This window comes from Pogona vitticeps, chromosome 9 (genome assembly GCF_051106095.1).
Source record: "Pogona vitticeps strain Pit_001003342236 chromosome 9, PviZW2.1, whole genome shotgun sequence".
Classification (NCBI taxonomy): Eukaryota; Metazoa; Chordata; class Lepidosauria; order Squamata; family Agamidae; genus Pogona; species Pogona vitticeps.
This window is the reverse complement of record NC_135791.1, coordinates 20645973-20672166: the sequence shown is the minus strand read 5'-3', so window position 1 is coordinate 20672166 and position 26194 is coordinate 20645973. Positions and strand designations below refer to the sequence as shown.

Genomic DNA, 26194 nt, shown 5'->3' with positions numbered 1-26194 from the left:
AGACAATCTTCCATGGTCACATGGCCAGTGCGACTTAGACACAGAACGCTGTTACCTTCCCACCGAGGTGGTCTCTATTTATCTACTTGCATTTGCATGCTTTTGAATCGCTAGGTTGGTGGGAGCTGGGACAAGTGACGGGAGCTCATTCCGTCATGTGGATTCGATCTTACGACTGCTTGGTCTTCTGACCCTGCAAGCACAGGCTTCTGCGGTTTAGCCCACAGCGTCCCTCCTAAGTGCTTTCAAACTGTGCTCAAAAATTCAAGATCACTGAGGGTGGGTCTTTACTTGTTTTCTTGGAGAGCTTAGGGAACATGTCGATGATACGGTGTCCAAAATTATTGGCTCCTATACAGGTGATGGAGTGGTTATTGTCCTGAACGTGGCCTCCTGTCCAGTTCAGAGTGCTGTAGACTTCATTTCCTTTGGTCCAGGAAATGACCTGCAGGGGTTCTGAGGTGCTGTTTTCTGTAAGATTCTTCCCATCCACGTTCCACAGGATCTGGGGTGGGGGCCAGGAATGGAAGGAACAGACACAGACAAGGACATGGCCCTTCAGCGAACATTTGGTGTTTTGAAATGCGTTGATGGGCTCCGGTTTATCTAGAAAACATTGAAAAACAGGACAAACAAGGCAAATTCAGAAGTATCCCAGTTCAAAGGTAACAGAATTGGGGTGGAGTTCTTTAAAAAGATAAAGGTTCTCCTTGACAATTTATCCAGTCGTGTCTGACTCTAGGGGACGGTGCTCATTCCCATTTCCAAGCCATAGAGCCAGTGTTTGTCTGTAGACAATTTCCATGGTCACGTGCCCAGCGTGACTAGACATGGAATGCCGTTACCTTCCCACCGTGGTGGTGCCTATTTATCTACTTGCGTTTTTACATGCTTTCGAACAGCTAGGTTGGCGGGAGCTGGGAGAAGCGACGGGAGCTCACTCCGTTGTGTGGATTCGAACTGCTGGTCTTATGAACTTGCAGCCCAGAGGTTCTGTGGTTTAACCTTCAGCGCCAACACATCCCTTATAGTTCTTTAAAGGAGGATAAATTTCAGTTTTGGGATAAATCTTGGAGGCACGGGGTTGAGCCACAGGACAAGAGAGGTCCCCAAATTAGGGGGAAATGGATGTAGCATCATCTGCTACTTCTTAGCAGTATGGATCTTTCCCCAAGTGTAAAAAACACCCAGCTGAATCCTCGGCAACACCTTGAAATGTGCCCATCTCAACAAACCTGGCTCCCAGCTCTCAAAAATACATAGTGCAAAAGGTCAACGAACTCTACCCAGCCACAAGGACAGGGGATCACCACACACAAAAGATCAGCTAGTGACACCCATCAACCACAGGAACAGATAATCTCTTCTCCTTAGCACAACAATACACCCACAACAAGACACACTAATCGCCCATCTACAGAAAAAGACAAAAGCCTATCTCACAGCCATAAATACTGCTCTCCCAAGCCAACTACACCAGAGCACAGTGTTGTCCTCTAAAGATGCTGGCAACAGAGACTGGCAAAACGTTAGGAAGAACAACCTTCAGAACACAGCCAAAGAGCCTGAAAAACCCACAACAACCATTAGATCCCAGCCATGAAAGCCTTCGCGAATACAGTGCCCATCTCCATTCCATGAAAAAGCTTGCAATTTTGAGAACTGCATAAACTATGGGATAATTGGCTTGCCTTTTGCATATTCTTGGAAATTGTCCACTGGGTTTTTGTCTTATTATAATGTGAATTATATTTCTCCACCCCTTCTCTCTCTTAAGGTAAGTAGCATATTATTTCAGACTGGAAGAAATTGAACAATTTCAAGGGCACCCATTTACTCTGCATTGTGATCGCCACCGTTATAATAATGCGGACTATTTTCCAACGAGCTTGACTGGGTGCATTAGCACCATGAAATAAATAATCATATTCAATTTACCAGTACCATTTAAAGGGCTTATACTGTCAAATCCACTCAAGACACCAAAGGAAAGCGGTTTATCCTGTCCCCACTTTTGAGACGCTGCAGTCTTGTATAGATCAGAACACGACTGTCTGTCTCAAGCTGGCCAAAGTCCTAACCGAGAATAGTCTTCCTAGAGCACATGGATAGCATCTGATTGACCAGCCTAATCTGGTCCATGATGGGTCAGAATCCAGCCCGCAATGACTCCATCCTGGTTTGACCCTCCTCCATGACAGAACTCAGTGTTCCTAGAGCTCTGGAAGTCTCCAGAAATGACAGAGAGAAAATACTTATTTTTATATCCAGCCTGTGATCAGATTTAATGCTGTTGTTCCTCCTCCTTCCCTGGATGAGAGCCTCCGATTTAGAGGGGTGGAGAAATTGCTTTATACAGGACAAACCTACCACAATGTGCTACTTGTGGGAAATAAAGAGAGCCTAAGAATACTGCTATCACCCCTGCTATTTACAAAAAATCAACACTAAAGTGTTATATTTTGGGAGGCAACAAGCAAATTTTACTTGTGAATCAACATAAGTTAATTGTAGGGGGTTTTTTGGGGTGGAGGGGGGACATTTCTCCATCTTAAAAGATATTTTTTGTAGAGAAAAAGAATAGCAGCAATGTATAACTGATACATTTTCCAGTCAGTAATGTTGTCGTCGTTATCATCATCATCATCATCATCATCATCATCATCATCATCATCACCACCACCACCACCACCACCACCACCACCACCACCACCACTATCTTAGAACTGCAGAGCTAAGTCCAGCCCCTACCAAGGAAGCACAGCGGGGAATCAAACTCCCAACCTCTGCGGTCAAGACACCTAAACCACTGAGCTATCCAGATGTTCATATGTGAGTGGTACATCTGAGTAACAACTACCGGTGTCAAAATATCTTAATGTTTCCAGGCTCTCTTGTGGGGGCAGGTGCGTACCATAACCATGTGCTGCAAATCTCATATATGAGGGGAAGTGGATATCCCAAGGGTAAAACGAGGGGATGTTCATGGGGAAAGGGATAGAAATATAGAACATCCAGAGCTACTCACAGCCCAAGTCAAGGCGGGTGGAATCTTGGAGAAGTTTCCCCTTAGCAGGATACTCAAGCTGGCAAGTGAGGACTTTGCCCTCATCCGCTAGGGAGGGTATGAAGGTGACATTCACCCCATAGGTCCAGGTCCATTGGCTGTGTTCTTTGCTCCACGGATCCTTGCTGAAACTGTTGGACTCAACAGGCCAGAGGAGTCGAGCACGGTTATCTGAGCAGACATTTGGTACTTCACAGATGAATGTAGCTGGCTGCCCCCAGATGATCTCAGGGGGCCTCTGGATTGTCGGGGTTGGCAGATCTGAATGAGGGAGAGCATGAGGGGAGAAATTAGCAGGACATTCACAAGGCATGGAGTAGGTCAAGAAGTTGAGAAGTAAGGATAAGCTTGAGTGTCTCTTCCACTCTGCTGTCCTTGACTCCCACAAAATGTCTAAGCCAGGGTTGTTCAACCTTTCTCCTTCCTTGGGCCACATTAGAAGATGAAAATTTGGTTTGGGCTGCACATACATTTGGTTTGGACCGCATGGGGGGCAGCCTTAGCCTTCCTCCGCAGCCCCACTCCAAGCGCGCTTACTGGCAGCTGCAATCTTAGACAGCAGAGGCTGCCAGCTTGACTCCGGTGGCTTTATGGGGCCGGGAGGGGGTCCACCTATTGATGGGGAAGGTGCAATGCAGTCACGCAGCCCCCCTGTCCCCTCCCCTCCCACTCCTTCCTTCCTTCCCTCTCTCTCCCCTACCGTTGTGACGTGCCCCGGCCACATTCCGGCCGCAAGCACCGGCAGTGTAACTTGAAACTTTGGAATGTCTTTAAAAATAAAAATTTGCACTGGGCCGCATTATGAGCTGACCTGGGCCGCATGCGGCCCCTGGACCATGGGTTGGACAAGCCTGGTCTAAGCTATAGTGCCACACAGGAGAAGGTCTTCTCTTCAGCAAAGTCTACCCTGATTTCAGAAGGCCAGGAGCTCAGAGAAGGCTTTTAGAGAAGTATGACTCTCCCAACTGTCCTCATTTTCAGAGGATTCCCACACAACTGTAAGAATGTGTCATTGGAGACCAAGACCAAGATCATCCACACTCTTGTGTTTCTGATTACCATGTACAGTGGTGCCTCGCATAACGAGTGCACCGTTTAATGAAGAATCCGCATACCGATGCGGATTTCCCCATCGCTAATGCGAGGGCATCCTCGCATTGCAATGGGGGAACAGCTATTTGGCGGTTCCAAAATGGCCGCCGGACACCCAAAATGGCCACCGGAACACTAAAAATGGCCGCCGGGACACCCAAAATGGCCGCTGGGACACCCAAAATGGCCGCCGCAACATGGGGAAACATCGGAGACCAGTGAGTTTTGGGCCCATTTGGAACGCATTAAACGAAGTTTAATGTGTTCCAATGGGTTTCCCCGTCCCACTTAACGATGTTTCCCCATAGCGAAGGTTAATCCGGAACTGATTAACCTCGCTATGCGGGGCACCACTGTATAGGTGTTAAAGCTGGACAGTGAAGAAAACTGAGGGGGGGGGGAGAAATTGAATTGTTTGAAATATGGTGTTGGAGGAAAACTTTGCAGATAACTTTGCCAGAAAGACAAAAAAGTGGGCCCTAGATCAAACCACAGGTAGAGATGTTCTAGATGGGGATATATAAATCTAATAAATAAAAATAAATAAACCAAGCCTGAACTATCTCTGGGGGCAAAAATGTTGAAACTGAGGCTGTTCTGCTTTGGGCACATCATGAGAAGACAAGGATTCTCTGGACAAGACAATGGTGTTGGGAAAGATGGAAGGCAGCAGGGAAAGAGGAAGACCAAATATGAGGTGGAATGACTCCCTAAATGAAGTCAGAGCGTTGAGTTTATAAGAGTTGAGCAGGGCAGTTGGGGACAGTTGGAGATCATTCCTTCATAGGGACACCATAAACCAGAGGTGACTTGACAGCGCATAACGACGACGACGACGACAACAACAACAACAACAACAACAACAACAACAACAACAACAACAAATCACAGAGAGGCACATTCTGTCCTACCTTACTGCTTGCCAGGAAAACTTTGAATTCATTGAAAAACAAAGCCCAAGTCTGCACAAGGGCACCTTATTTCCCACCAGTATAATTGAAAGTCTTCCTTTTTTGGTCCTCTCCCCTATTTTGAGCCTCTAAACTGGACTCCTCAGAACCTATTAGAGGCCTTGCCACCACCAAAGATCCTGCCACCACGGATGTGTTCCCCAAACTTAGTCTGATGTTGCCAAGTTCAAAACTACTGCCTCTGCTATTAACGTAATTTGGCTGAAAGTGTAGCTGCTGTTTGTGGAGCAGGACAGAGTAACGCCTCTTCCCAAGCCATAGGAGTCTGTCAACCTGCATGGCAGAGTCTTCCCTTCCTTCTGGAAGAGAAAGCTAAACATGCCACCATTTTGGTGATGTGAATGGGTTCTTAGGAGATCTCTCTCTTTTTTTGGTGGCCATGGCAGCTTTTGGAGGGGGAGGTCCCTCGGTGGCAGCAATAACTATAGCTGTGGTAGCCAAGTCAGTGACCGAGAGGAGCATAGAAGCAGCTACATGTGGCTCAGCCCCATTTCAAGTAGGAACACAAACAAGGAGCAAAACACGGAGGGGATTGACTGACCTGTCAAGACAATGTGAGGATGGATATGGCCATCATGGCAGGTGGAAAGGAAAGCATATCTGTATTGCTCTCCTTTATCAATTCTGAAGTAGTACCAGCCCCAATCGTCCAACCCTGCATCAATGATGCTGAAGGAACAGTCGCCAAGGGCTGGGTCCCCCGTCAACTTCATATGGGTCTCTTGAGCCTTCTGTCTTCCATCGTTGGTGGCCATAAGGTAGCCTAGCACCCAAAGGTTGGTCCATATCAGATAGTAGCGCCTTCTCATGATCCGAAACCAATAGCCGTACATGGGCTCAGCACTGGCCTTGTATCTCTCAGGGGTGGTGAATTTGCAGGGGACATGGACACAGAAGCCCCGTGGCACGTGGACTGTCTTGGGCACAGTGATTGTATAGTTCATTCTCTGAGTCAGCACCCCTGCCAGTTGGTGGAAAAAAAACAAAACAAAACAGAAAAAGACTTTGCAGGTATTGAGGGTTAACTTAGAGACCCCAAGGAGAAGATGCCACAAGTATCTTGAGACTCAAGATGCCCAGCGAAACTCAGCTTGGGCATTCCCCTCCTTTTGCCACATGGGCTTGGGACCCTAATTGGCCAGCAATGGTCCTCAGTGAATCTCACAGTAAGGCGAAAGCAATGGCTTTAGAGTGCGTGCAGATTCAGTGAAGTCCATGCAGCTCATCGGAAGCTCATCTTTAAATGTTTGCAGAAGTTTAAAAAAAAAAAAAAACAGTAAAGGAGAGAAAAGTGACCTGTTATTGTTACTTTGCATTGTGTTGATCTGGCCTCAGCAGTCAACTTCACATTGCTATTGTCACCTTGGTTTCTGAATGCATTGTGGGTTACGACGTCATTACTACTGACCTTCACTTATTGAGGTGATGCCGGGTGTGTGTGTTCAAGGTTTTTTTTAAATATGGCAACCTTGTCCTGATAAAAATGGAACATCGTCCTGCAAGCCAACTTGATGAAGAGTTAAAGATGACGAAGATGCAACAATAGCGCTACTCACCGCAATGAGTCATTCTGGTGCTGTTTAGAGAGATTTCAGCAACGTGGAGAGGGGGGATCTGCTGCTTGGGTAACAGCCTATCCTCCATATTACTTTACCCAGGCTTCATGTTCTGGAGGGGACACTCCTCAATTCAGAGCATGTTACCATAGTCTTTAGAGACTGAAGGATGCCTATGCTAGAGACTCATTATGCCTCACATGAAATGATGTGTCTGAAGAAAGAACACTTCTTCTGCCCATGTAAGCCCTCCAAGCAAATCCTGTAAGAACTTAGTCTGATCCAGAAGTTTGTTTAAATATTAGACCATACCCCCACCTAAGAACTCTTGGGAATATAAATGCTGAATTACATTTTAATGTTTCTTTTCATGTTTTGGAATATAAATCCCAGAATCCCCTAGCTGACTTGGCCAAGGAAGTCCTAAGAACTGTGGGTTGGAAAAGTAATTTTCCTGATTTCCAGCTTATGTTCAGGAAGCATAAAAGGGCTCAGCTGGTACCCTTTGACATGCTGAAGACCACCTTACGGGCCATATTGCCATGATGTTTCTTTAGAATAGGGACATCATTGGTCATGCTCCTCAACACTGTTTCCACAGAGCTTAAGAAAAGTCCTACAGTGGTTTAGAAGGTGCAGTGATGGTGCTACATTTCCCCCAGCAACAGTGTATTATTTTGAGCAATCTCTGTTGAAGTACCAAGGATTGTGTGTTGACATGGTCTTGAATGGGCAATTCAGGGTCCATAAGTTTAACGAAAGACCTGCCCTTTTGGGAGATCATAAATGGGCCAGAACAGGTTTGTTAAAATGGATCAACATAGCTGCCTGCATTTCCCAAATCTCTTAGGGGTTCCCATCTTTGGGCCCCTGCACTGCAGAATTTGCCACTTGTGGGAACTGTCCAAGGTGATGAAGTTCCACATTCTGCTTCTTCATCTTTGAAAGGTTACAAACTCCCAGTCCCCTGTTCCTCCTTCCTGTTGCCTGGCCTACTTCTTCCAGACATGACCAGATTCTTATCCTTGCCCTCATCGGGCAAAAAAAGATATAATCTGTGCTGAAATTGACAAGGTTTTCCCCCTATGCCGTATCTATTTCATTGAAGATGAAGAAAATCATGATGGAAGAGAATCATGATGGGAATGGCCAGTGGGGGATGAGAACAGGGGATCTTATAAAACAGGGGTCATTTAAAGAGTAGGATGATGTGGAGAGAACAGGAAAACATCCTTGTTTCTGTAGATCACTCTTACCTTTGCAAAGCAGGAGGAAGACCAGGGCTGTCACTTTCGCTGGAGAGGAGACAAAATCTCCAGCCTTCAAGGAAGGGCTCTCAAGCTGACAACTTTTCTCACCTTGCATGGTCTCCCAACTGCAAAGCTATCATGTGGGAGGGACACTGTAAGGAAGAGAAGTGAGCTGAAATTGCAACAAATTGTTGCAGTGTAGGATGCTCCTGTTGCAGTTTCTGGCTTACGCTGTCTTTCAGGATTTTCAATGCAAGTTCCCTTCCTTCTGACATGTTTGTGTGTACGAGCATGTGCACATGTGCATGCTCAGTAGGCCTGCCTAGCACCCACTGGGCAGGCTTGGTTAGTCCCTTCCCTGCCCTGGAGTTTTTCCCTTCCCCTCGCTTTCCTTGTATTTTTCTACTTGTTCAAACTCCAGAGTTCCCCAAACCTCGATTACACCTCAACCATGGATGGTGTCATTTTGACTGCATAAGCACGGGGGCCTAGGAAAATATGCTTACCACCATCCTATGAGACACACCAGTCCTCTGCCCTACAGGACCCTGTCCACGAGGAGCATCTCTTCAATCAGAACCAAGAGAGGGACAAGTTTCAAGGGGCAGCTAAGAAGGATTGGCCATCTCAAAATTCAAGCTACCTGCAATGCTGAGCTTTAGGATGGTTGGAAGGTGATAGCCCATTTGTGCTGCAGCAAAGAACATGCCTTGCATGTCAACAACAACAACAACAACAACAACAACAATAATAATAATAAAAACAACAACAACAACAATAAACCAGACATTCAAATTAAGCCTGTGTTTACTTCCATGGGACTAATCTAGAGACAATGTACCAATGGGAAGTAAAGCTAGGTCTAGGACAAACTGATGGTCCTCAGCTCTTCCTCCAGAACTTCCACAAGCTTCTGAGCACCTAAAGAAGTCCCCATTCTAACCGTGTGCTGAAAGAAGGCATCATTCAGTTTGACTCTCAGAAAAGAGTGCCTCTGAACATGCACAAAGTGCTTGCCACTGAGTTTCCACCACACGTGGACTTCAGAGATTAACAGAAAAGGTTTCCTAGACCAGTAGTTCCCAACCATGGGTCCCCAGATGTTCTTGGACTAAAAACTCCCAGAAGCCTTCACTGCTAGCTGTGCTGGCCAGGATTTCTGGGAGTTGTAGGCCAAGAACATCCGAGGACCCAAGGCTGGGAACCACTGTTCTAGACAGAGTTACTCTCCGGTGCCTTTCATTTCAGAAAGTCACTCTCAACATGTTGGCTTTGCTCTAACACACTGTAGCTTTGTTTGAGCTTTTAACAGGATGGGGTCTGGCCTCCTCTTTGCTTATTTTCTCAAATGCATCTATAGATTTCTGTACATTCTGAATTGCATACATTGCCTGAACACATTTAAATGTGTTGGGAAGGTATTTTTAAAGCAGTTTTTAAAAATGTGGACATTTCCCAGTTCACACTTCCCAAAGGTGTACAGTTTTGTTCCAAATTTTCTCATGGCGTCCCATCAACACCAGGGTCCCAAAGCAGAAATGGCATCTACCCTCCACACACAGGCAGTCCATGATGTGTGGAAAGAGACAGAACCTTGGATAAAATTGAATTCCTCACACATCTCCACCAATAACCTGTTAATAATAGCTAAACCACAAATCAGGAGATGACAAGGAGCACAAAAACCTGTCTTTCTGTGGCCTCACCCTTGCTACTCACCTCGCCTCCTCTCCCTCATTCTATAATGGTTCTAACTTAGAATGGTCTCATCCATCATAAAGTGGAATAATCCGTACCATTATTCTGACAGGGCTTGAAGAACCACTTCACTATTCAAGGGCATCAAGGCAGGCTGCTCCATAGAATCCATTTTCTTCCATAAATTAAAGTGAATAATATGATTCATATTTCAATTAGAACCAACTAGAATTCAACTATTGTGTGTGAGTTTTCAGGTTCTCCTGTGATCTTCATTAGACTATGTAGAAGAGGAGTTCATTATCAGGGCAAACCGGGAACCCATCCTTGAAGTTTTGAAGGGAGGTGTCCCCCACGCCAGTCTATGAGCCACCACCTGGCTAGATGGTTAAAAAGGGGGGCAGGGGAAAAGCATGGCAGCACACATACCCTTATAACCCCTCCACTTCCTGCCTCTCTCATGTTGGAGAAAAGCTGTATCGAGCTTTCCATGGGGGCTGAGACGGGACATCTAAAGAGAGATACTTCTCCTTCAAATGGGGAAGAAGCAGTAAATCTCGGAAATCCTCAATATCTCCAAAGGAGCCACAGCAGAGATGACATCTTAAAAAAGAGAAACGTTCTCATTATTTTTTTTCCCTCCCAGTTCCAAATTGCTGTGAATATAAAGAAATACATGCTGTGACCACAGGACAGCCCAAGCGTATATGAATATAACAGAGGACTTAAAGAGACAGAAGGACCAGGGAAAGCTGGTTCTACCTAAATAAATACCATTTCTTTATTGTTTGAAAAGGGAAGAAGTAGTTTGCAGATGAAGCTTTCAAGACAAGTCTGCTGGATGATGTCCCTGGACAGACAGAGGGTGGTGGTTTCAGAAAGAAGCGGGTGGATGAGAGGCAAGGCATTTAGTTCAGAAATCTGAAAAGTAGAACATTAAATCAATTTTCTTACTAGCACAGCCTTTAAAAATACATTCTTCAGCATCTTGAACCTGCAATTCTCTCCTATTTCAGTGCCTCACCTTGTCTAATGGTAAACCTAGCCATGCCTGAACTGCTTCCCCCCTTTTTCTTGTTCCAGCAGCAAAAAAATGATACTTGTTTCCTTTTAAGACATTTTGAAAGGTGTACCTATTTGTGCCATTCTCTTATGAATTTCCAAGTGACAAAGGAAATACTGTTTTGTTTCCTCTTTTATATTTTTACCAGTCATTTAGAAAGTGCAATGTCAAAACTGGCCACTAGAGGGAACTGGAGAGTATGTCTTGGTCCCTAGAATTTGCATCCAGTTCAGGGTGCTGTAGACTTCATTCCCTTTGGCCCAGGAAATGATCTGAAGGTATTCTAGGCTGCTGACAGTTTTGAGTCCTCCCATCCATGTCCCAGTGGAACTGCGGTGGGGCCAGGGACTGAAGGAACAATGGCAGAGGAGAAAATTTTTTCTCAAACCAATATTTTGCATTTAATGGGTGGTTGGTGGCATCAGGTTCAATGAGAAAGGGAGAAAAACCAGGATGAATGAGCCCCCAAACTGAAAATATTAGATCCAGGTTCCACAAGACAGCATGAGAGGCTGTTCCACAGGAGAAGGCAAGAAAATGAAGAAGGATGGAAGTTCAGAAATGACATGGGGGGTGCATGGGGTCAAATGGATAGATCAAATGCACACATGCACACATTCCAAAGTAGAGAGAGAGTGCAATCAGATGGACATATAGCTTACATTTTGGACCACTTGGGGCACAGTCTAGTGTGAGAAGTTTTCCAGAAATCAGATGATGCATAGGAGATCAGGAACCAGGCCAAGCCTGTTCTGTGCTCAAGGTGGTGCCCCTTTTGGTCCAGCAGCAGGTCTACTTTTAGAAACCAGTTGGGAGCAATTCCTGTTCACACCGAAGGTCACTTTAAGGGAAATCACTCCCGTTTAAGTGACCGTTTCCAGCACGATCCGATGCAACCCTTTATTTTGTCTGATTGGAAAAAAATATTCTGTGTCTTTAGATTGCCTGTTATCTCTGATCACTAACTGGAGATAACATGGGCAGGGTTATGGCCATGAGCTGGAGATTCCCTTCTCTCTGCATCAGTCGTAGATTCACTCTGTTCACTTCTTTATTGCTTCACAAGATTAAAAAAAAACAAAAGACCAAAAAATACAATGCTTTTGTATATTGACTTCCTCAAAACAGATGCATTTAACATCCTTTAAAAAAAGTCACTGTAAAGTTAGGAGAACCAGGAAACCTGAAGAATAAGTGTCTTCTTATTTCTGTTTTTTTTCTTCTTCAGGAAGTGAGGTCACCCACAGTGATCGGCAGGGCAGACCACAGAACAACAAATGGTGAGTGAAGCCAAAAGTGATAGGCAGATTCAGGGTCTAAAGCTGGAGTAAGTCAGGATCTAAAAACTCAGGGTGTGCGTGCAAGTAACCCCATGGCATATTCTGCCCACACCTTACTTGGGGTATTGGAATAAGAAAGAAAGAGCAGCTCGTCATAAGCTGTCCTGTTAATTACTGTGTTTAAAGAGGCCATGTTACCTCCCCGCCCCCATATAACATCACTTTTGAGTCATAACCAGCAAAATCATTTACCAGATGTTATTTTTCAGGTTTTCTTTTCTTTTCTTTTCTTTTCTTTTCTTTTCTCTTTTCTTTTCTTTTCTTTTCTTTTCTTTTCTTTTCTTTTCTTCTTTCTTTCTTTCTTTCTTTCTTTCTTTCTTTCTTTCTTTCTTTCTTTCTTCCTTCCTTCCTTCCTTCCTTCCTTCCTTCCTTCCTTCCTTCCTTCCTTCCTTCCTTCCTTCCTTCCTTCCTTCCTTCCTTCCTTCCTTCCTTCCTTCCTTCCTTCCTTCCTTCCTTCCTTCCTTCCTTCCTTCCTTCCTTCCTTCCTTCCTTCCTTCCTTCCTTCCTTCCTTCCTTCCTTCCTTTCTCGTTTAAGACTATTTTTTTATTCGTAGTAATGTGCTACGAACACATTATCCCAACTCCTTCGGAATAACTTTAAAGAAACTATGTTAGAGAAATGACGAATGCAAATTTGTTAGTCATTTTGCACGATTTCACACGCCATTGCTTGTACATCTTATTATTATCCTTTCTAAGGAGAGCTGAGTAACCCTTGAATAGAACCAGAGGAAGTTCACAAGGCAGGAGAGGAAGAGAAGTGCAAGGGCTACTTGCTGTCCATGTCAAGGTAAATAGATTTCTGGATGGCTTTACCCCTTGCAGAGTTTTCAGCCAGGCTGGTGAGGACTCTGCCCTCATCTGCTAGGGAGGATGTGAAGGTGACATTTACTCCAGGTCCATCTGAGCAGATATTTGACACCTCATGATGGACTCCTGCAGATGATCTCAGTGGGCTTCTGGATCATTGGTTTTGGCTGATCTGAGCAAGGAAGAGCCCCAAGGAAGAATTAGGAGGAGATCCACAGGATATCAAGTAAGACAGAGAAGACCTGAAGATGGACATCTCTGTTGCTACCACTTTGTTACTTCCATCTCCACAGCAGGGAGCAAGGAAGAGTTCCCTTGATGCCACCAGGAAAGGTGCCAAAGTGCCAAGGTAAAGCCTTGTTTTGGATCTACAAAAGGGTCCAGAGATCATTTGAAAACACAGTCCTGCAAGGTTTTCCATTGCTATAGATGTGCTGCCAAAAATATGTCAAATATAGACCCTTCAATTAAATATTCCTTGGATTCTTGTTGGTCCACTTAACACATGTGCAATTCCTATTTTAACCACTAGGTCTTCTAGTGGTCCTTCCCACTACAAGGAACAATTGAGGAAGATGGCATAAAACCTCCCCATGAAGAAATTCAGAAGAAAATATATGATTTTTTTTTTAAAAAAAATGCAAACAAGATCACTTCAACTTTTTCATCAAGTAATCAACATCCCTGTTAAAAGACTCTAGCTTACTGAATGATGATAGACTGGACCTTTCTGACCATCTTGACAGGGCATGAAAGTTACAAGAGCAGTTCAGGAGAAATCATTTTCAACGTCCTCCTCAAATTTTACCTCTGCAGGTGGCAAAAACATCAATATCTAAATTCAGCCCAAGGTGGTTTTTCAGTAGAAGAGACAGGGTGCTTATTTAGCTTTGTATTCTTGTTATTGCTCTACCTTTGGGTAGAGTGGGCGGCATATAAATCAAATCAAATAAATAAATAAATAAATAAATAAATAAATAAACAAACAAACAAACAAATAAATAAATAAATAAATAAATAAATAAATAAATAAATAAATAAATAAATAAATAAATAAATAAATAATGTAGTATCAAAAGCCATCTTATAGCAACCCTAATAGGGTCTTTGAGGTACGTGAGATATTTGAGTGGCTTTATCAGTTCAACAACCTGTGTGAATTTCCATGGGTGAGCAGGAATTTGAACCCAGACCTTCTAAATCTTAATCCACCACTCTGTGTCTCTCTGAGATTTGTATAATGGTTCCTTTAAGCCAAGAAGAGCAACTGAGTCAACTCAACTGAGTTAACTGTATAACTTCTTGGCTAGGCTTTCGCAGATCTCTTTGTTGAGCCCAGATGTTTGGTAGAGTCTACAGGGTCAAAACACCAGGATAATTATGCAATCTCTCTCCCCGTTCCCTTTGAGTTTTCCTTCATCGCTTAGCACACCTGAATAGGAAATGAGTTCGGCTGTTTCCAAGGACGTTTCCAAGGTGTTCAATGAACAACAAAGCTGTAGTGTATCTTTTTCTCTCTCTTACCTTGAAGATGTGTGTTTTTTTATCTGCCCATGGAATTGCTCTACCATTTCAGATTGCAACTATGCTGTGATTACTTGGGTGTCAATCATCTGATGGCAAGACTGTTCAAAATCGTATCTGGAAGGGCAATCATCCAGCAGTTTTTCCCCCTACTTCTATCAATCTGTTCTGTGCCTAGTTTCTCTTCCAGATGAGATTGTCCTATTAAATATTGTTGTTGTTGTTGTTGTTTTAAAGAATTGAATCTGATTTCTGCTTGGCATTGATATTCTCTGGGATCCAAAGTGCATGTTCCTGTCTCCATGGGATGCTGATGTTAATATTCCCATTCATCCAGCAAAGGATCACGCTAGCTGTGACAGAGCATGCCGATGGAGCCATCTTCCTGTACTATCAAGAGTTCTACATCACCTATTGTCTTTAATGAGAAGGCTTCAAGGTGATCATATCTGGCTCTGGACCAGGGCTTGGAAAAAATTGCTTTTTTTTTCTAGATCAATGGTTCCCAACCTTAAGTCTCCATACGTTATAGCAGTGGTTCTTAACCTTTGTTACTCTGATGTTTTTGAATTGCAACTCCCAGAAACCCCAGCCAGCACAGTTGGTGGTGAAGGCTTCTGGGAGTTGCAGTCCAAAACTCCTGAGTAACCCAAGGTTAAGAACCAGTGCGTTATAGGACTACAGCTCCCAGAAATCCTGGCCAGCTCAGCTAGTGGTGAAGGCTTCCAGGAGTTTTAGACCAGAAACATCTGAGGATGCAAGTTTGAGAACCACTGTTCAAGATTACAGTCTTTGAAACATGGATGTATTCATGCTGGCTGATAGATTTTTTGTGTTATAGTGACGAAAACCCAACTTTGTTTTAGAAGATTCTTTTAAGGCAAAAGCAAACAGTATAGATCAACTCCGACCATGTTTGCTTTCTGCCCCTTAGTTAGGATAAACAATTGATATTTAGGATGGGGTTTTTAATGTCTTGGACTATACATTCCATAATTCTGGGAGGGCCAAGCCTTACTCGCATGTAGCTTACAGACAGTTAAGTGTGGCTCGCCTGAGAGAAGAGTTAGCCCGCCGCTAAGTCCGCGGACTTTGAGCGGGCGGGCGGGGTTTGCCACCCACCCCGGAAGGGAAACAAGACAGCGTGGGCCGGGAACGGAAGGGGGAGGAGCAGGCTTTATAAAGCGCTGCTCTACCCCTGTGTCGGCCTCTTTCGTCTGGGCACCCACCCACCCGCCCTATAATCTAGTGTGATTTTTGGTCGCCTATTTTGGGGCCGGATAGGAATTTTTGATCCTGATTGGCCTTGGATGGGGGGATTTTTCGCTTATCCCACACTGGATTAGGGTTGTTGGTTTGTAAAATATTACTCTTGGTCACGTTGGCGGGTAGTGCGGAAATAACCGGTATTTCGGTGTGTCCCAATGGGTAAATCAAATAAGCTAACAGCGCATCTGACCTTCCGGCATTGCGGATCGTGCGATCACGGTGCCTGTGCGGGGAGGATGCTTTGGGCCACTCCTGGACCAACAGGCACCGGTCAAAGATGTCTGGAGGTCTGAGGGTGCTTTATTAGCGGCTAGACAAGATCCGATGGTTGTTTGACCGAAGGAGCTTGGCGGCCGGGGACTCGCCCTTGGTTGGTCAAGGGGTATGATAATACCCCAGTTTTACGGCTTTCCGCACTACAGCAGGCCCCCATATATATCCTGTTTGGCCGAAAGGCAAGTTACCGGAATTTATTAAGTTAAATAAAAGCATGGCCCGCATTAACCCAAGCTAACGTCTCGCGTCTTTATTCCGGGGTTGGGGTGGCAAAAGGCATAGAAGCTTAGCTAGGCCTAGCTTGGCCTAGCTTCCTGTTCAGAATGAAAGCTCCCAGCTAGCATTCTGGCAGGAATTCTTTACAAACCCCACAGATGCAATTTACTCTGACACAGGTGGTCACACACATGCCAAAATGATTTTTAAAAATCATAATAAGAATCAATTCAAGACAAACAACCTCCTTATGGGTGTTTTAAAAACTTGCTACACTTTCCAACCAAAAAAACCCCATGCTTTCCGCCCCCCTCAAAAAAATGGCTGGAAAATTGGCTGTACGTCATGTAGACTGATATTTGTAAATTGATTCCAAGCATGGTAATCGCAGTGCAAAAAGAAAAATATTGCAATGTGTAGCCGAGCCCTTACACATCATCTGAAAAAAAAGGATCCCAATGAGGCAGATTAGGAAGAATATTGTATCTGTTAATTTTATGTACACATGTTGATGACGTTGATGACTAAATTTCTTTTCCATTTCCTACCACTAATGACATCTCAGTGGAGTTTTCAGCAAATGAAATATATACAATATTTCTTAAAACTCCACTGGAAAAAGAAATGAAATGCAAATATTACAATGCAAGCATTAAATAAGCGATTAAAACAATTGCCAGTTGAAATGTTTGCCATGAGCATCTTGGGACAGTGCACTCAAACTGAGCTACACAGTCAGACTGAGAAGGATGTCAACGAAGAGGCAGGTCTTAAAGCAGTGGTCCCCAACGTTGGGCCTCCAGATGTTCTTAGACTACAACTCCCAGAAGCCTTCACCACCACCTCTGCTGGCCAGGATTTCTGGGAGTTGAAGTCAAAGAACATCTGGAGGCCCAAGGTTGGGGACTACTGTCTTAAAGAAGAGCCTAAAGCATGCCCCAGTTGAAATGGAGAGATGAAAGATGGTGGCATCACGTAGAAGACCTACTTCCAGGTTATGGTCAGATGACTATTTGCCAGTTGTGTGGCAACCAAGAAGGCAGCAAGGGAGATGAAAGTGGAGAAATAATCACTACCATTTTAAGGGGATTTACAGTGTTGTAAGCAAAGATGGCCCACTTATTTCAAGAATCTGAAACTAAGATTGGATTAGGCCCAATTGTTTTGTTCATTTTTCATTAGCCATGGGTAATATCCATTCATTAGTAATGGATATTCTATGGCTGAAATCCTGTTGCTTAGCCCAGTGGTTCCCAACCTTCAGTAACCCAAGTGTTCTTGGACTGCAATTCCCAGAAGCCTTCATCATCAGCTGCACTGGCTGGAGTTTCTGGGAATTGTAGTCCAAGAGGTCACCCAAGGTTGGGAACCACTGGCTCAGCATCTTAAGTTGCAACTGGAGGAGGCTCATGGAATCAGTGGAGATCTGGTGGGTCAACTCTTTCAAAAGTTTCCATTGATTTAATGAGCCTCCCCTCATTGTGTTTTACTATCCTAAGCATGAGGCATTCAGCCATTGTCTTCTCTGCTTCCCTGCGACTGAAAGCCTGTCATATTTTCTTTGTGGCAGAGTTCCACTCCTTTCATACACGAAGTTTCAGGAAGAAGTGTAAAGATAAATAAATAAATTAGGCTTCCTCTCAACTGAAGATGAAGGATAGAGGGAACAGCATCTGACAAAACTCCCTGCACCCTGCATTGGTTGATGGAGTACATCTTCTAGAAGAGGAAATTCAGGCACACTTATCCTTGATGTAAGATAAACTTTCCTACTGCATCTTGTGCCTGTCTTCCTCTAACACCAAATATATCACTATAGAAACAAAAAGAACAGTGCAGGAGACTGGAAACAATTTCTGTAAAATGTGTCTGTGCATCAACGGTGTCCACTTAGATTTTGTAATGACTCAAGTTGCTGACATTAGTGTGGGGAGAGGGATGGCCTACCTTTGACCCGATATAATTACCCTTACATCTTACTTCTGCATCCAAGGATGTTGAAAAGACTGTGAGTGATTTCTTGCCTCACGTATCACAATAACTTGGGTAGCTTTGGATAATATGCAACGTGACATAGCGGCTGAAAAGCTGCCGTTTACTGCTCCGCTTCAGGCAGCAAAATCGCTGGGGCCGGCACTAAAAGCGAGTATTCGAGGCACGATAAATGCCATTGTCTGTATCAGCCAAGACGACAAACTGACATAAATTATCAGGAAGGATATATTGCCTCACCTTTCTCAAGGAAAAAAAAAAGCTTTCAGGAACTGAATTGAAGAAGCTAAAGCTTTCTTGATAAGCTTTTCTGAGAAGCAGATCTCATACATTTCTCTCCACTAAAATGCTCTGTGTTGCAGTATTTTTTTGTCCCTTGGAGCTTTACAAACGCCTAGGCCAGCTGCTGCAAAACAAGTGGATCAAAATAATCAAGTAAGGGTAGATGTATCCATCTATTACAGACAAATAATGGACCAAAGAGTAAGCTGGAATGGCCATTCTAGTTGTCCTAGAAGGTTTGGTCTTGACCTGGAGAAGATGGGAACTCCACACCACAGCCTGGAGATCATGTCAAGATGATGAGGGAGATGAACATGTGAGGAGGTGGAGAGAAGTGAAGATGAAGACTACAAAATATGGTGAATTGTAGATGTTACAATGATTTTGGGGAAGGAGTGGACAAATACATGGAAGATGCAGCTCTTATTTAAGCTTGAAGAGTTGCCTTGAGTTCTGTCCTTTAGTAGAAAGTTGGGCTATGAAGTCTATGAAATGGGAAGGCTGGGTGGTCACTTCTCCTTTTCATTGTTTGAGATGGGGAGACCTTATGTCCCTTGAACAAGAACTGCTAATTCTGGAGGCCTTCAGCATCAGGGAACACAAACAAATAAATATGGGGAAGACTCTGGGGTGGTCCAAAATGCATTTGAGGGCAGTACACATTCGGATTCAGTTTGTCCACTGCTTTGTAACAGTTTGACGTGTGTCTCTCCCCTAATGATTGTAACTGCACCACCCCCAAGACCTAGGGACCTTGGAAAACTACATTGGACTTCCTTCTTTGATCCTCTTCCCCCCAATTAGATTTCCAGAAAGAATTAAATGTACATTTTATTTTTAAAATTTACCAGCACCAAGAATATGTCTTTCCTTTCGACAGTCATAAACTAAGCACAAAATTTTGCCATCCTTGGCTATTATAATTCCTATTTTTTCCCCTTTGTATGTCTATCCAAAGACATCCGGAGGACTGATCTATATGGAGCAAACAAAAAGAGTGGGAGGAGTGTGATGTTGCCTTCACATGGGCACACACATATATATTCACACCAACACACATTTACATAGACACAGGATAGAAGATTGTTGAGTTTTTCCTCCACAGTAGGAAAACTGTTACACAGAGTAGTAATTCTAATTAGAGATGGGCTTGAACTAGAGATAGGTTTGGCACTTTGTACTGGTTCCTTCAGTGGCTGAACAGGTGTTCAGCACTTCCCACCTCCGCCTCCTCTGGCAGGCACCCCCACTTAGAGGCAGCAAACAGAGGAGGCAGGGCAGGGAAGCCAAGGGGCACCTGCCAGAGGAGATGGGGCTGGAAAGTGCCGAACACCTGTCTAGTGCTAAAAAAAAAAAATCCTGCCAGATCTGTGGTTCAAGCCCATCTCTAATTCTAATCCATAATTGTGATTCATGACTCACAATAAACTCAACAATAGTTTTGTCTGTTACTGATGCCCTGCTTTTCTATTAAAATCATAGTCAGAGCTATTTGCAAAAGAATTAAAAGATGCTCAAAGTCCAATAATAAGATTTGAGCATCTTTTACAGAGGCAAGAATCCTGTTGTCAATTTATGTTGGCATAAGTGTAGTAAACTGCAGCAACAATTTTTAGCTAACAAGCTGTTGCAGTTTACTCTATTACACTTATGCCAATGCAACTTGCATTTGCAATTACATGCCAGGTTGCATGATTTAGACATGATGAGGAACATGCACCACAACTTAGTAATTTGCAGCAATTTGCCACCCTAATTTAAACCATTCCGATGATGGTTGCTGTGGGTTTTTTGGGCTCTTTGACCGTGTTCTGAAGGTTGTTCTTCCTAACGTTTCACCAGTCTCTGTGGCCGGCATCTTCAGAGGACAGGAGTCAGAATGCTGTCTGTGCTCTGTTGAAGAGCAACCTTCAGAACACGGCCAAAGAGCCCAAAAAACTCACAGAAACCATCAGATTCCAGCTGTGAAAGTCTTCAAGAATACGTTACGATGATGGTGCAAATCCACAACAGTGTTTTGGCAGTAGAAGTCAGAATATCAACATGGGAGCAAAGCCCAAGCCTTAATGCATTCATATATTTGAAATGGTAAAATAGCAGAACAAAGCTGAGCTAGAGTAAAAATATATTTACCGATGATAAAAACACATTAGGAGAGAGGACTGTCTTTTGGAAGGTAGCCTGACAAGCATCATGCCAGCACTAGGAGGTCCATGACTCAGCTGCCGGCATGCTCATTTATTTTCCTGGAGTAACTGCTCATCCGCTTACAAACTGGTGATGTTGTAAGTGAGTCTTAAGGCAGAGGTAGGAATCTACTGGTAGTAGAATGGATTCTACTGGTACATATGATTTCCAGCAAATAGTCATCAATTGTTTGTAAGCTGTGAAGTTTTAAATTAGTCAATCTAGCTATGCATCTGAGTGTTAGTTCTAGAGATACTCTACTGACCAATCTAGAAAATAAAGCTTGTATTAGACATCCTAATACACAATAACTCAGATGCAGGTTTGTATTTAACATAAACACCATGGCAGGCAGAATGTAGACCTCAGAGTGATTTGCAGTATATTAATGAAGGATTTTTTTACTCCCAGTGGATTTGAAATAGGCAGCAATGAAAGTATCTTTCATTTCTGCTAAATTAGCCAACAGAAATCAAGAAAGTTTCAAGAGGGGCCCCAGAAATAGCTTTGCGCATAAAAAGATGTCCATGCAAACTCCATTTCTGATACTAAAAATAAAATCCTTGAGTTGTGTGTTGGATGAGAAGCATTTCCTTGTCCAGAAACCATGTCCATTTTCCTGAAGTGGTATTGCATAACTGTCTTTGGTAGTTGGATCTAGAGGTAAAGGGTAAAGTTGATCATGCAAGACTAAAAGTTGCAAATGTCTGCTGTAGAGTTTTCACAGGGTTTGATGGACTTTTCCGCCCTGGGCCTGTTGAAATCCAGGAGTGGCCATCTGTCTCTATCTGTATCTGAGTCCTGGGCAAAAGAGATGCAGTAGATCCAGCTGCTGACCCTTTGCAATTCTTTTGTGGAGCAGTGCGGTCCTCCCATTGAAATGCCAAAAGCTCAAAAAGAAGAACAAGAAGCAAAACAAGACTCTGGAAGCAAATGTTGATGGAAGAGAACCGTTAGCCTTTCAAGTGGTAAAACGGCACCGAAGAGCGGAAAGGCATGTTTGAATTTAGACACAAGAAGCACTAATGGGTATCAGAACAAAGGTTCCCTGTTGTTTGGAAAAGTTTATTTTTGGACTATAACTCCCAGAATCTCCCAATGTTAAGGTTCTCAAATGATGGCCTCTGGGTCTCACATCTGCTAATTCATATTGTGAACTCCATTTTCTAGACTTCAGGCTTTGAAATCTCAGGAAATGCAATGCTGCCCAGCCTGGAAAGTCAGATTTTTGGAGTTAATTCTCCTGGTTTCGGGCCATGCCATTTCAACATGCTCAGAAGCACTTTTCTCATCTTCAAACTCTCGCAAGATCTAGAAAAGCAGCTGCTGGAATTCACACATAAGTCTTTAAACTCATTATAGAGTCTGCAGCACATTGACTGTATGTAATTTACTTCACAAGTATGAAATGGCTGCTGAAAGGCCAGCCTCTGAGGCCTCACAAAGCTACACCTCTTCTTACATCATAAGGTCCCACCCCCAAGTCTCAAGCGTTGGCCCTAAAATTTCAGAGAATAAGATGCTGCTGAGCAGGCAGTCTGATCAGTAGCCTTGCTGGCTATGAGGTTCTGAGAGTTACAGTCCAAAAAAGTAACTTCTATTAGATCTACTTGTCCTCCAATGTACTTCTCATGATGACTTATAGAAAGTAGCAGCCATTTTGGGAATATGCCTTTGTTTGCCAAAAGGATCTTCAAAAGCAAAACAATCCAAAGAAAGGAGGAAATTAATTCAAAAACCCAAATAATGGCTCAGCTTGTTAAGTGTTACACACTCCAGGGTTGGGAAGGGGAAAGAGAAAGGGAGGTAGTAGAGATCCAGGCAGGAACCCAGCCAGCATTTCCCTGCCTCCCCAGGCAGCCATCCACTCATTGGCTATGCAGGGAGGCTACCCATCCCGCCTTCTCACCAGAGTGGTTGGCTGCCTGCGGAGTCGGGGAAAGATTGGCTGGGCTCCTGCCTGGATTGGAGTGTTGCTGCCAAAAAAGGACCCCAGCAGCATGCAGAGTCTGGTAAGTGGACCAGCTGGCCTGAGGGGAGAAAGATGGAACTCAGCACCACCTGTGGTCCTGTGCTTCGTACAAAGATGTACGAAGCACCCATTTCGAGAAAGTAAACATGGAATGAAAAGTGAGGTTCAAATAACTAATTCAATCACCTTGATTCAGTTGACTTGTCTGAAAAATAGCCAGATCCAGTTCTGGATTGAATTTACAATTTTTTTAAATGGATCAAAAGCAAAATAGAAAGACCCCTTTTGGTTTTCCAAGGGAGGACAATATAAATGTACGAATTCATTTGGATCTAGGGCAGAAACTGAATGGGGCAGGATATAAATACCTCCAGGCTCAATCAGGATACATCTGGCAGTCCCAAACTGGCCTGCCGATTAGATCTGGAGATTTATGCAGAACCTTAAAATGGAATGTCTTAGAATCTTATCTTAGAACTGCAGAGCTCGAAGGGACCCTCTGGATCATCAAATCCAGCCCCTGTCAAGGAGGCACAGCGGGGAATCGAACTCCCAAACTCTGACTCCACAGTCAGAGGCCTAAGCCATTGAGCTATCTGAAAAGAGGACATGACACATCACCAGATTTTGCTGGAAGTCCCACTGAGTTGCTACTTTCCCTTCTTTTTTATTTTGCTTTCCAGCCAAATGGGCCCTTAGGATCAATACTGACAAAGCCAGAACAAGAACCACTTACTTGATCAAGAGGAGGCTCAAAAAGAGAGGAATGGCAGTGCTTGGACACAGAGACAGCACTGCGTGTTTCTCTTGGTCGACTGCTTCTGTAAGGGTGGCAGAGGAGTAAGAAAATAGAATCAGCATTAACAGCAAAGACGACCCAATGCCTGCTTTCTTAACATCCCCTTTAAGTGTACCCTGCCAAAGAACGAAGCTGACATTAAAGCTTGACTAGAGGGCAGGGTACCAGGATTTGGGCTATTCTATCACATTTCCTATACTTCCCCCAATTCATTTAGGTAAAGATAAAGGTTCCCCTTGACATTTAGTCCGGTCGTGTCCGACTTTAGGGTGCTGTGCTCATCCCCATCTCCAAGCCATAGAGCCAGCGTTTGTCCATAGACAGTTTCCGTGGTCACGTGGCCAGCACGACTAGACACGGAATGCCGTGACCTTCCCACCGTGGTCATAACTATTTATCTACAGTGGTGCCTCGCTTAATGAGCGCCTCGCTGAGCGATGAAATCGCTTAACGAGGCGCTCTGGGCCATCGCTGGAGCATTCGCTCAGCGATGGCCCCTATGGAGGTTTTTCGCTTTGCGATATTCGCTAAGCGTTTCGCTTAGCGAATATCGCATAACGAAGCCGGGAGAAGAGCTGATCGGCGGTTCCAAAATGGCCGCCGGAAGGTCCGCGCTGCATTTTTGCGCCCTGCCCTCGCTTACCGAGGGCGCGAAAATGGCGGCGCTATGGGACAACATCGCTTAACAGTGAGTTTTCAAGCCATAGGAACGCATTGAACAAAGTTCAATGTGTTTCTATGGCTTTTTTATTACCGTTTAGCGATGTTTTCGCATAGCGAAGGTTAATCCGGAACGGATTAACCTCGCTATGCGAGGCACCACTGTACTTGCATTTATATGCTTTAGAACTGCTAGGTTGGCAGGAGCTGGGACAAGTGACGGGCGCTCACTCCGTCGCATGGATTCGATCTTACGACAGCTGGTCTTCTGACCTTGCAACACAGAGGCTTCCACGGTTTAACCCACAGCGCCACCACATTTCCTATACTTCCCCCAATTAATTTACTACTCATATAAAGAGATGTAAATCTGCACTTGTTTCGTTCATGTACATGAGAACAAAACGTTTCGGAATATGCGTCTCCACTGGATGAAATGAGGAGAATCATTTCTAGTTTTTTTTTTTTTTTTGTATTGCATGTTTGTGTATGTGTGTAAAAATATTTCTTGGTGGGTGTTGTACGAAAACCTTTTGTGTTGTGCTGAAAACATCATATGTTGTGTGAAATACATAGTTTTCTGTGCAGAATATATCCCCCCCCCGATGTTGCCAACTTTATTTTTAAAGAACTGGCTTTTTTAGCTCCCAGGTTGGAACTTTAAAAATGTACAAAGGCAGACAGTTTTTAAATGGGGTGTCTGAACCCATCAAGATAACTTTCTCACTGGAATGAGAAAATTGCAGATATTCATTAATTATTGCCAGTACTTTAGAAATTGTGATCGGGGAACAACTGATTCCTAGGAAATAAAAAGAACTTTTCATTAGCTAAGCTTTCAAATGAATTAAGCCAATTATGCTGTGCTCGTACAAGATATTTGGGGATTGAATCTGTATTAACTTTTCTATAACTGTATGTCCCAGTTCTTCTGAATAAGTGTGATTGCTTGTATTTGATTTTAATCAGTCAGTTGAATTAAACAACTAACTTCTTAGTATGTGGAGCTATCACTAAAGAGTGTGTGTTTATCCATCTGTCCATTTCCTACCAATGGGTGGACACAGCAAGTTTGCCAAGCTGAGAAATGTATACAAACCACAGAGTAATCAATGGAGAAATGTGTAATATATTTACATCAAAAATAAATAAATAAATAAATACATCATCATCATCATCATCATCATCATCATCATGTGCTGTCAACTCAGTTATGACTTATGGCAACCTATTTTGCAATATTGGCCAGGTAGAGACGATTCAGAACTGGTCTGACATTCCCTTCTTCTGGGGTGCCCTGGGACTGTACCGCTTGCCCAAGGCCACCTAGGCTGGCGGTTTGATTCAAGAGGCACAGGAAGGAATTGAACCCGAAATCTCTGGCCCTGCAGCCCGATGCCTAACCCCCTAAGTTATGCAGCTTTTTTTTAAGTCTATGAAATACTATATTAATACTTATCAACCTTTAACTTGCTGTTTCAAGGGATTGTGAAACTATTTAAATGGGGCTTTGGCTTTAAGATGTAAATCACCCTGGAAAAAGCTTTTCTGTGGAAGGGTAATCTAGAAATAGATTGACTCAACAAATAGATTAGAACCCAGGCAGTTAAAAGAGAAAATGAAAGTGGTGCCATTGTACTTTCATCAGCTCTTGGTTCCATTCAGCTGTAACAGGGCTGGTTTGACACTGGGCATTCGTAGCATTCGTGGGTATGAATTAACGAAGAATGCAACCCACACACATGGAAAAAAAACACAACAAAACAAAAACAGGCTTTTAAAAAAATCAGCAGTAGCAAATAAAATTGACTGACTGACTGACTGATTGATTGATTGATTGATTGATTGATTGATTGATTGATTAAGTTTGAGACTTTTGGGGGGTGGCAGACACAGAGCTATGCAATTTGTGCAAAAAAACCTCCCCAGCTATTTTGCACAAAAAGGTATTTTGCCTTTAAAGCCTTATTCTTGTCCAAGGTACTTTCTTTTCCACACAAAATAGTTTTCTGCAACAACTGAAAAGGTTTTTTTTTTCTTTTCCACAAAACCGATTTCCAACAAGTTTCCACAAAAAAGTGCCAAAAAATATCACGAAACTCCCGTAACTTCATCCAGCAAGGTGGGAAGGGGGAATTTATTTCATTTTATGATTTTGGACCTTAGGGTC

The 26194-nt window shown here is 43.6% G+C and overlaps 1 protein-coding gene across 1 annotated transcript in view; it reads right to left on the bottom strand.

The window, feature by feature from the left end:
- Positions 1–26194, bottom strand: part of LOC110086509 (sialic acid-binding Ig-like lectin 12) — a 35531-nt gene that overhangs the window by 3860 nt on the left and 5477 nt on the right. The window contains exons 4-9 of the mRNA XM_078379976.1: positions 23302–23386; positions 21387–21516; positions 6687–6706; positions 5672–6189; positions 3029–3328; positions 292–606 (exon numbers count right to left, since the gene is read on the bottom strand). Of these exons, the coding sequence (XP_078236102.1) occupies positions 292–606; positions 3029–3328; positions 5672–6189; positions 6687–6706; positions 21387–21516; positions 23302–23386 (1368 nt within the window). The remainder of the gene's footprint in view (positions 1–291; positions 607–3028; positions 3329–5671; positions 6190–6686; positions 6707–21386; positions 21517–23301; positions 23387–26194) is intronic.